The following is a 12,311-nucleotide window of genomic DNA, read 5'->3' as shown; positions in this document are numbered from 1 at the left end:
ATATGGATCTAGAGGCACAAGAATGCCTGCGTCATTTATCAATCATATCATATATTAAGGTGAAACAAATTAGTGTTGTAGTAAATATTTGCTGTAGGCATGGGAAATACAAGTCAAAACATACCGTTTGTCTAGCATCGTTGCTTACTGTTACCCATTACTTCCGGGTTTTGATTATTCACATACACGCTTGAAATAAAACATATAGAATGCAAGCGCATTACTGATCATGAATACTCGAGCGGGAGAGTATAAAAAGAGAGCCGGACAGCGCGAGAGGGCACTTCATTCTCAACTGTCGGGACGATAACATCTCCTGAACCTACCGACAACAGCGCTTAGAACACAGAGTGTTTGGCAGTCTATGCTGATAGACACACATAGGCGTTAGAGTTAGCGACTAGGCCTACAGGTTGTCATTGAACATGTTCCGGTGTTGCATGTTTTATTTATGTCAATTTTTCACCTTATGTACTATGTAACATGTATTTTATTTATCATGCTTTGTATACATTTGTGCAAATCTTTCCTGAATAAATTTATTATTATTATTAAAGGGAATCGTGAAAACAGGGCTGATGCTATATCTGATGACGAGATTGACAAATTATACGAATCTGGACAGCTAGGCTGTAGTAATGCCGAAAGTTTGCTTAGAACAATTTGGTTGAACAATACGGTATATTTTGGAATGCGTGGCGTTACCGAACACCGCAATGCAATGGGGTGATGTGAAATTATTTAAAGATTCTGAAAGTAATGAATATCTTGAGTTCCGAGAGCGTCAGACCAAAACTAGACCGGGTTCCAACCCCAAAAATGTTAGGGAAGTTCCTCCCAACAACCCATCACGATGCCCTGTCGCCACTTATAAAACCTGCCAAGTACATCGCCCGCTTACGTACTGTAACCCTGAAGTCTCCTACTATATCGCAACTAATACAAACTCTGACAAATCAAGCAAGTGGTATAAGTCTCAACCAGTTGGCGTTAACAAACTAGGGACTTCTGTGAAGACTATGGCAGAGAATGCAGGTAAATGAGATTGAAATGTAAACAAAACCCAGTCAGCAACCACGATAAGATTGGCGGTCTTTTGGTCAGGGACTAGAGATAGCAATTAGGTGATGTTGGTGCCCGCCGACTGGCGCGGTATTTAATGGTGTAGTCAACAGTCAACTCTAGACCGGCGGTCAGTAGAGTCCAGAAACTATATGAGTGACTAGTGGTCGGCGACTAGTCAAATGTTGAGGCGATAATTATTGACTGGTGATCAGTAATACTTGTAGTTTAAACGAAATCGTTGACAAATAACACGACTCTCGGTTAGACAAGACACAGACATTGTATACATGTGTGTGAACAGGTGTGTGAATGTATATACAGTTCCATCTGTGAATTTAGTGACTAAGTGTCAGCGGTCAGACAGACCGTCAGTCTGAAGTCACAGTTTGTTGTTTCAATAACGTCTATGTAAAATTGATGTTACAAACGCTACCAAATAGTAACGTATAGAGTATAAATGTTTCTACCATTCTACTTTAATTTATCCCAATCTAGGCCATTGTGTAAATATGGCGGGTGTTTGATAAATATAAGTGATATTCCACTCGTGGAATATGGCCTTCCGGATACATGATTGGTGAACTTTGACCCGAACTAGTTTTTTCACTCGCGTGATTTGTTCCACGTGCGATTTGTTTAATATTGTCTGCTGTCAACATGCCTGAACTGGATAGGCTTTAGGTGAATGTTATGGATGTTATCCGGTCTAAACAAAAAAAAAAAAACAAAAACAAAAAATACTGAAACGTGAGGGCAAAGGACCCCAACGGAAATAAGCGTATATTATTACGCTTTTTGGGCTATCCTTGGATAGATTTGTTTAACATATATCAGCTGTCTTTATTGTGATTTAATGTTCCGGTGTTACATGTTTTATTTATGTCAATTTTTCACCTTATGTACTTGTTACATGTATTTTATTTATCATGCTTTGTTTACATTTGTGCAAATCTTTCCTGAATAAATTTATTATTATTATTAAAGGGAATCGTGAAAACAGGGCTGATGCTATATCTGATGACGAGATTGACAAATTATACGAATCTGGACAGCTAGGCTGTAGTAATGCCGAAAGTTTGCTTAGAACAATTTGGTTGAACAATACGGTATATTTTGGAATGCGTGGCGTTACCGAACACCGCAATGCAATGGGGTGATGTGAAATTATTTAAAGATTCTGAAAGTAATGAATATCTTGAGTTCCGAGAGCGTCAGACCAAAACTAGACCGGGTTCCAACCCCAAAAATGTTAGGGAAGTTCCTCCCGACAACCCATCACGATGCCCTGTCGCGCTTATAAAACCTGCCAAGTACATCGCCCGCTTACGTACTGTAACCCTGAAGTCTCCTACTATATCGCAACTAATGCAAACTCTGACAATCAAGCAAGTGGTATAAGTCTCAACCAGTTGGCGTTAACAAACTAGGGACTTTTATGAAGACTATGGCAGAGAATGCAGGTAAATGAGATTGAAATGTAAACAAAACCCAGTGGTAGCCTGTATGTTTACAAATGCTTATACTCCGCCCCTTTTACGTGTGCTTACGTCATTGATACATTGTAGTACAATGCAATTGTTATGTTGCACTTGCTTACATCTATGCCTAACATTGTAGCCTTTTTCATAATTTTAGTTGATTGAAGTCAAAATTGATCTTTTGAACACAATTCCAGCCCAAAGTAATATTTCTTTAATTATTTCGGATGTCGGAATAGTGCATATATAGGCCTAGATTAAGTTGCTTTCAGTTCATATTCAGGGTTTAGATTTTTGCTTGGTTTTTTTTATATAACCAGGTCTGATGAACAAGTCTGGGAGTAACAGTAACGGAAAAGGACTGACAAACCATAGTGCCAGGAAGTACCTTGTACAAAAACTCAATGACAAAAGATTACCTCCAAATCAGATTATGCAGATACAAACTATTTTCACATTGAAATATCTCAACTTGATCATTAGGACCTATAATCGTTAAGAGTAACTGAACACTTACCTTGTTTAAAGAAATTAAATCCCAAACAGTTTAACACTAATATAAATTTATAAAAAATCTCCTGCTTTCATAATACAGGGCAATGCATCACTGTCAGGCTTAGAGTAGACAATAACTAGGTATCTACTTCCATTGGTCCTATAAAACGTTGCCTAATTATGTAATTCTCTGCATCCTCCAGATTTCCGGGCACAGGAATATCCAGAGTATCAACAGTTACTCAACTTTAAACACAAACCAGCACCGGACGATTTCAAGAGCGATATCGTCATGCTTGGATCATGTTGGTGAAAGGCCTTTCGCTAGAATTAATAGATCTAGCACATCTAGTGCAAGCGAAGTCATCGTCAGACCTCCAAATCCTGAATCAACTGTGTCTGCAAATCCCATCGGTGCCCTTACTTCAGTATTTGCAGGTCCTACTCACGTTGGTTCATTCACAATAAACCTTAACAACACAAACGTCTATAAACGTCCCAGACCAAGGGTGCTGTACTCTGATTCTGACAGCGATTGAGTTTGAAGTTTCCGGCGGGAACCAGATGACACCACTATATGTGTCTGTATAAAAGTGCGCCTAATATAGTCCGCGATTTTCTACGATTATATAGACAGTTCAAGTTTATAAGACAATTAATCGTCATTGTGTTATTATGTATAAACTTCAAAATTGTGAAAATAATAAAGAAATAAATTATCTATCATCACATATTTTTTTGAATATCAATTGGAGCCTTTTCACTCCCAGTGATATCTCTACGCCATATTTGCATATGTCAGCAATTTTTTACGCACGTGTACATGTGTTGGTCTTCGCCTACCGCCTGTGATCTCGAAATAAGAATGGTAGAAACAGATAACACAACGAGTGGTTGTTGGATACGGCGTTTATTTCACTCGAGTTAGTTGTTCTTTAAAAGTTACAAAAGACACGTGCTTTAGCGAGAGTCTTTTGTAACTTTTAAAAAATAACTAACAACGTCTCGAGTGAAATAAACGCTGTATCCAACAACCACTCGTTGTGTAATCTATGTATATATTGGCATTTGTAGGCTACGGTAGATATCCGACAAATACGTTTACCGGGATTTCTCTCTACGAGAGTGACGGATCCAGATAGAAACGTCACAGTCTTAACATCAAGGTAACTTAATGTTGTTAGTGCCATGTATTTCCCACTGTCAGCTTGTACATGATTGTCAATCGTTTATCTTACCGACAGCTAGGGTCCGCGTCAGGTGATCAAGGCCTGCCTTGGCTATACAGTAGGCGACAGCTGTAGGGAACTGTGGAAACAACGCTAGGAATGACCCAGGGCAGATAATTTCTAAAAACTTTCACTTATCCTTCATTAAGTTCCCGAAATTAGAAGTTAGAAACATAGCGAATGCTGTATTGATTGTATTCTGTTCGAATATCCTTGATGATAAAGTTGATATGCTGTGACATTTTAAATGAAATATATGCTACCTGTACAACTCTATTGAAATACACATTTGATACCGTCTAAACATTTAAATGAAATACACAGTATATACTGTGTGTACGTATGAAATGAAAGATATTTAAAACATTCTATATTTTTATACATTTTTAATGATCATCAGTATGAAATGAAACATTTGTCGTTCTGAAGCATTTCTAGACTTCAGTGCAAGATAAACTGGATTGCTGATGATGTTACTAAGTACATGTCGTGGTAAGAGATACTAGATTGATGGATGATGTTACTAAGTACATGTCGTGGTAAGAGATACTAGATTGATGGATGATGTTACTAAGTACCTGTCGTGGTAAGAGATAATGGATTAATGACGATGTTACTAAGTACCTAAGTACCTGTCGTGGTAAGAGATACTGGATTGATGGATGATGTTACTAAGTACCTGTCGTGGTAAGAGATAATGGATTAATGACGATGTTACTAAGTACCTAAGTACCTGTCGTGGTAAGAGATACTGGATTGATGGATGATGTTACTAAGTACCTGTCTTGGTAAGAGATACTGGATTGATGGATGATGTTACTAAGTACATGTGGTAAGAGATACTGAATTGATGGATATTGTTACTAAGTACCTGTCGTGGTAAGATATACTGGATTGATGGATGATGTTACTAAGTACTGTCGTGGTAAGAGATACTGGATTAATGACGATGTTTCTAAGTACTGTCGTGGTAAGAGATACTGGATTGATGACGATGTTTCTAAGTACTGTCATGGTAAGAGATACTGGATTAATGACGATGTTACTAAATACTATCGTGGTAAGAGATTCTGGATTGATGGATGATGTTACTAAGTACATGTGGTAAGAGATACTGAATTGATGGATATTGTTACTAAGTACCTGTCGTGGTAAGATATACTGGATTGATGGATGATGTTACTAAGTACTGTCGTGGTAAGAGATACTGGATTAATGACGATGTTTCTAAGTACTGTCGTGGTAAGAGATACTGGATTGATGACGATGTTTCTAAGTACTGTCATGGTAAGAGATACTGGATTAATGACGATGTTACTAAATACTATCGTGGTAAGAGATTCTGGATTGATGGATGATGTTACTAAGTACATGTGGTAAGAGATACTGAATTGATGGATATTGTTACTAAGTACCTGTCGTGGTAAGAGATACTGGATTGATGGATGATGTTATTAAGTACCTGTCGTGGTAAGAGATAATGGATTAATGACGATGTTACTAAGTATCTGTCTTGGTAAGAGATACTGGATTGATGGATGATGTTACTAAGTACTTGTCGTGGTAAGAGATACTGGATTAATGACGATGTTACTAAGTACCTGTCGTGGTAAGAGATACTGGATTAATGACGATGTTACTAAGTACTATCGTGGTAAGATATTCTGGATTGATGGATGATGTTACTAAGTACTATCGTGGTAAGAGATTCTGGATTGATGGATGATGTTACTAAGTACTTGTCGTGGTAAGAGATACTGAATTGATGGATATTGTTACTAAGTACCTGTCGTGGTAAGATATACTGGATTGATGGATATTGTTACTAAGTAAGTGTCGTGGCAAGAGATACTGGGTTGATGACGATGTTACTATGTACCTGTCTTGGTAAGATATACTGGATTGATGGATGATGTTATTAAGTACCTGTCGTGGTAAAAGATACTGGATTGATGACGATGTTACTAAGTACCTGTTGTGGTAATAGATATTGGATTGATGACGATGTTGCTAAGAATTGAGCACGTGCCCTGACATCAGAATGTTGATGTATGACTTACCGCCTTGGTGGAAGAGATACTGGATATGTTGACGATGTTACCTGGGAGGATTACAGAGCACCATTTACAATAATAAATAAAATCAGGAGACTACAACCAACCTCTTCTCTATCTTTCATTGCTATTGTCAAAATATTTAGTTTGGCTTGTCGTTTACATCAATGTGAAAATTCATGAATATATGCCCGAGATGAGATTAATATTTTAGCATATTTGAATAATGCAGAATTGTCTTTAAATTATACCTGGATGAATTAATTTCGAAATCCATACCTGATTCTATCGGATATTGCACGTAGAAAAAGAACTTGAGATTTTGAGAAATAGAAGAAAAGAAAATATCTTGTGTCTTATATTTCCATTAAATCTCTATTTACCAAAATTTGTCACCGCTAACCAGGGAAACAAGTACAAACTTTAAAATAATGATAAAATTAGAATAATCTAGTATGTAAGAAAGCGTGTTATCTAGGATGCAGCTCTCGCTTTGATGCAGTTTAGTTCATTATTTGACCCAAGTGTATCTAACTCAAATTTGAATTTAAATGTGCTACCAACTTGTGTTATCGTAAGTCGTGATTGGATGTTCTCTGGGATACTCACCTTGTGTTTTAATCAAGTGTGGTATGCATAACTGACTGAGGTAGAAAGGAGCTCGTAAATTAGTCCTCACAGTCTGGTCAAACATATCTAAAGTTGTTTCCATTATAGACCGGTATACACTACTTCCCGCATTATTTACCTGTAACCAACGTGTGTTTCAGAAATGTAAGTGATTTTTTGAGATTGCTAAAGTGTTACAACAGCGTAGCACATTATCGATACCAAAACATAGTATATGTAAAATATCAACGAATTTTAACTGTAGTGTGGTATACTGTAATTGTAGTGTAGTATATTGTAACTGTGGTGTAGTATATTGTAACTGTAGTGTGGTATATTGTAACTGTAGTGTGGTATATTGTTACTGTAGTGTGGTATATTGTAACGGTAGTGTAGTATATTGTAACTGTATTGTGGTATATTGTAACTAGTGTGGTATATTGTAACTGTATTGTGGTATATTGTAATTAGTGTGGTATATTGTAACTGTAGTGTAGTATATTGCAACTGTAGAGTGGTATATTGTAACGTATATTGTAATTGTAGTGTAGTATATTGTAACTGTAGTCTGGTATATTGTAACTGTAGTGTAGTATATTGTAACTGTACTGTGGTACATTGTAACTGTAGTGTAGCATATTGCAACTGTAGAGAAGTATATTGTAACTACAGTATAGTGTATTGTAACTGTAGTGTGCTATATTGTAACTGTGGTATGGTATATTGTAATTGTCGTGTGTTATATTGTAATTGTAGTGTAGTATATTGTAACTGTAGTGTGGTATATTGTAAATGTATTGTGGTATATTGTAACGTATATTGTAACTGTATTTTTGTATATTGTAACTGTAGTGCAGTATATTGTTACTGTAGTGTGGAATATTGTAACTGTAGTATTGAGTATTGTAACTGTAGTGTGGTATATTGTAACGGAAGTGTAGTATATTGTAACTGTAGTATTGTATATTGTAAATGTAGCGTGGTATATTGTAACGGTAGTGTAGTATATTGTGACTGTGATGTTGTATATTGTAACTGTAGTGTAACATATTGTAACTGTAGTGTAGTATATTGTAACTGTAGAGTGGTATACTGTAATTGTAGTGTATTATATTGTAACTGTAGTGTGGTATATTGTAACGTATATTGTAATTGTAGTGTAGTATATTGTAACTGTAGTGTAGTATATTGTTACTGTAGTGTGGTATATTGTAACTGTAGTATTGTATATTGTAACTGTAGTGTGGTATATTGTAATTGTAGTGTGTTGTATTGTAACTGTAGTATTGTTTATTGTAACTCTAGTGTGGTATATTGTAGTGTGGTATATTGTAACTGTAGTGTGGTATATTGTAATTGTAGTGTGGTATATTACAATTTTAGTGTGGTATATTGTAATTGTAGTGTGGTATATTGTAACTGTAGTGTAGTATATTGTAACTTTAGTGTGGTATATTGTAAATGTATTGTGGTAAAATGTAACGTATATTGTAACTGTATTTGTGTATATTGTAACTGTAGTGTAGTATATTGTTACTGTAGTGTGGTATATTGTAACTGTAGTATTGTATATTGTAACTATAGTGAGGTATATTGTAACTGTAGTTTGGTATATTGTATCGGTAGTGTGGTATATTGTAACTGTGGTGTGGTATATTGTAACGTATATTGTAATTGTAGTGTAGTATATTGTAACTGTAGTGTGGTATATTGTAACTGTAGTGCGGTATATTGTAATTGTAGTGTGGTATATTGTAGTGTGGTATATTGTAACTGTAGTGTAGTATATTGTAATTGTAGTGTAATATATTGTAACTGTAGTGTGGTATATTGTAACGTATATTGTAATTGTAGTGTGGTATATTGTAACTGTAGTGTGGTATATTGTAACTGTATTGTTGTATATTGTAACTGTAGTGTAGTATATTGTTATTGTAGTGTAGTATATTGTAACTATAGTGTGGTATATTGTAGTATGGAATATAGTAACTGTATTGTGGTATATTGTAACTGTAGTGTAGTATATTGTTATTGTAGTGTAGTATATTGTAACTGTAGTGTGCTATATTGTAATTGTAGTGTGGTATATTGTAGTGTGGTATATTGTAACGTATATTGTTACTGTAGTGTGGTATATTGTAACTGTAGTGTAGTATATTGTAACTGTAGTGTGGTATATTGTAATTGTAGTGTGGTATATTGTAACTGTAGTTTGGTATATTGTAACGGTAGTATGGTATATTGTAACTGTAGTGTGGTGTATTTTAAATATATTGTGGTATATTGTAACGTATATTGTAACGTATATTGTAACTGTATTGTAGTATATTGTAACTGTAGTGTAGTATGTTGTAACTGTGGTGTGGTATATTTTAACGTATATTGCAATTGTAGTGTAGTATATTGTAACTGTAGTGTGGTATATGGTATTTGTAGTGTAGTATATTGTAATTGTAGTGTGGTATATTGTAACTGTAGTGTAATATATTGTAACTGTAGTGTGGTATATTGTAATTGTAGTGTGTTGTATTGTAACTGTAGTATTGTTTATTGTAACTCTAGTGTGGTATATTGTAGTGTGGTATATTGTAACTGTAGTGTGGTATATTGTAATTGTAGTGTGGTATATTGCAATTCTAGTGTGGTATATTGTAAAGGTAGTGTGGTATATTGTAACTGTAGTGTAGTATATTGTAATTGTAGTGTGTTAAATTGTAACTGTGATGTTGTATATTGTAACTGTAGTGTAACATATTGTAACTGTAGTATAGTATATTGTAAGTGTAGTGTGGTATATTGTAATTGTAGTGTGATATACTGTAATTGTAGTGTGGTATATTGTAATTGTAGTGTGGTATATTGTAACTGTAGTGAAATATATTGTAACGTATATTGTAACTGTATTGTGGTATATTGTAACTGTAGTGCAATATATTGTAACTGAATTGTGGTATATTGTAACTGCAGTGTAGTATATTGTAACGTAGTGTAGTATAATGTAATTGTAGTGTGGAACATTGAAACTGTAGTGTGGTATATTGTAACTATAGTGTGGTATATTTTAACTGTATTGTGGTATATTGTAACTGTAGTGTGGTATATTGTAACTGTAGTGTAGTATATTATAATTGTAGTGTAATACATTGTAACTGTAGTGTAGTGTATTGTAAATGTATTGTGGTATATTGTAACGTATATTGTAACTGTATTGTGGTATATTGTAACTGTAGTGTAGTCTGTTGTAACTGTGGTGTGGTATATTGTAACGTATATTGTAATTGTAGTGTAGTATATTGTAACTGTAGTGTGGTATATTGTAACTGTAGTGTGGTATATTGTAACTGTAGTGTGGTATATTATAATTGTAGTGTGGTATATTGTAACTGTGTAGTATATTGTAACTGTAGTATATTGTAACTGTAGTGTGGTATATTGTAATTGTAGTGTGGTATATTGTAGTCTGGTATATTGTAACTGTAGTGTGGTATATTGTAAATGTAGTGAGGTATATTGTAACTGTAGTGTAGTATATTGTAACTGTAGTGTAGTATATTTTAACTGTAGTGTGGTATATTATAATTGCAGTGTGGTATATTGTAATTGTAGTGTGGTATATTGTAACTGTAGTGTGGTATATTGTAACTGTAGTGAAATATATTGTAACGTATATTGTAACTGTATTGTGGTATATTGTAACTGTAGTGTAGTATATTGTAACTGTAGTGTAGTATAATGTAATAGTAGTGTGGAACATTGTAACTATAGTGTGGTATATTGTAACTGTAGCGTGGTATATTGTACCTGTATTGTGGTATATTGTAAAATATATTGTAAATGTAGTGAGGTATATTGTAACTGTAGTGTAGTATATTGTAACTGTAGTGTAGTATATTGTAATTGTAGTGTGGTATGTTGTAATTGTAGTGTGGTATATAGTACCTGTAGTGTAATATATTGTAACTGTATTGTGGTATATTGTAACTGTAGTGTAGTATAATGTAACGTAGTGTAGTATAATGTAATTGTAGTGTGGAACATTGTAACTGTAGTGTGGTATATTGTAACTGATATTGTAATTGTAGTGTAGTATATTGTAACTTTAGTGTGGTATATTGTAACTGTATTGTTGTATATTGTAACTGTAGTGTAGTATATTGTTATTGTAGTGTAGTATATTGTAACTGTAGTGTGGTATATTGTAGTATGGAATATAGTAACTGTAGTGTGGTATATTGTAATTGTAGTGTAGTATATTGTAACTGTAGTGTGGTATATTGTAGTATGGAATATTGTAACTGTAGTGTGCTATATTGTAATTGTAGTGTGGTATATTGTAGTGTGGTATATTGTAACGTATATTGTTACTGTAGTGTGGTATATTGTAACTGTAGTGTAGTATATTGTAACTGTAGTGTGGTATATTGCAATTGTAGTGTGGTATATTGTAACTGTAGTTTGGTATATTGTAACGGTAGTATGGTATATCGTAACTGTAGTGTGGTGTATTTTAAATATATTGTGGTATATTGTAAAGTATATTGTAACTGTATTGTAGTATATTGTAACTGTAGTGTAGTATGTTGTAACTGTGGTGTGGTATATTTTAACGTATATTGCAATTGTAGTGTAGTATATTGTAACTGTAGTGAAATATATTGTAACGTATATTGTAACTGTATTGTGGTATATTGTAACTGTAGTGTAATATATTGTAACTGAATTGTGGTATATTGTAACTGCAGTGTAGTATATTGTAACGTAGTGTAGTATAATGTAATTGTAGTGTGGAACATTGTAACTGTAGTGTGGTATATTGTAACTATAGTGTGGTATATTTTAACTGTATTGTGGTATATTGTAACTGTAGTGTGGTATATTGTAACTGTAGTGTAGTATATTATAATTGTAGTGTAATACATTGTAACTGTAGTGTAGTGTATTGTAAATGTATTGTGGTATATTGTAACGTATATTGTAACTGTATTGTGGTATATTGTAACTGTAGTGTAGTCTGTTGTAACTGTGGTGTGGTATATTGTAACGTATATTGTAATTGTAGTGTAGTATATTGTAACTGTAGTGTGGTATATTGTAACTGTAGTGTAGTATATTGTAACTGTAGTGTGGTATATTGTAACTGTATTGTAGTATATTGTAACTGTTGTGTGGTATATTGTAACTGTAGTGGGGTATATTGTAACTGTAGTGTTGTATATTGTAATTGTAGTGTGGTATATTGTAACTGTAGTGTTGTATATTGTAATTGTAGTGTGGTATATTGTAACTGTAGTGTGGTATATTGTAACTGTAGTGTGGTATATTGTAATTGTAGTGTGGTATATTGTAGTCTGGTATATTGTAACTGTAGTGTGGTATATTGT

The 12,311-nt window shown here is 34.0% G+C and overlaps 1 protein-coding gene across 3 annotated transcripts in view; it reads right to left on the bottom strand.

Annotated features, from left to right (window-relative positions):
- LOC132559720 (3-oxoacyl-[acyl-carrier-protein] reductase FabG-like) overlaps positions 1 to 12,311 on the bottom strand; it is a 38,684-nt gene that overhangs the window by 17,690 nt on the left and 8,683 nt on the right. For 2 of the 3 annotated variants that reach the window (XR_009554630.1, XM_060224345.1), the window contains exons 4-6: positions 6,931 to 7,069; positions 6,328 to 6,368; positions 4,277 to 4,346 (exon numbers count right to left, since the gene is read on the bottom strand). Coding sequence is in view for 2 of the 3 variants with exons in the window: in XM_060224345.1 (XP_060080328.1) it covers positions 4,277 to 4,346; positions 6,328 to 6,368; positions 6,931 to 7,069 (250 nt within the window). In the remaining variant the exon portion in view is untranslated. The remainder of the gene's footprint in view (positions 1 to 4,276; positions 4,347 to 6,327; positions 6,369 to 6,930; positions 7,070 to 12,311) is intronic. The other variant, XM_060224346.1, reaches the window with a different exon arrangement.

This window comes from Ylistrum balloti, unplaced genomic scaffold, assembly GCF_031769215.1.
Source record: "Ylistrum balloti isolate Yb309-2 unplaced genomic scaffold, AGI_CSIRO_Ybal_v1 Utg370958, whole genome shotgun sequence".
Classification (NCBI taxonomy): domain Eukaryota; kingdom Metazoa; phylum Mollusca; class Bivalvia; order Pectinida; family Pectinidae; genus Ylistrum; species Ylistrum balloti.
The sequence above is the reverse complement of the archived record's forward strand: the minus strand, read 5'-3'. Positions and strand labels throughout refer to the sequence as shown.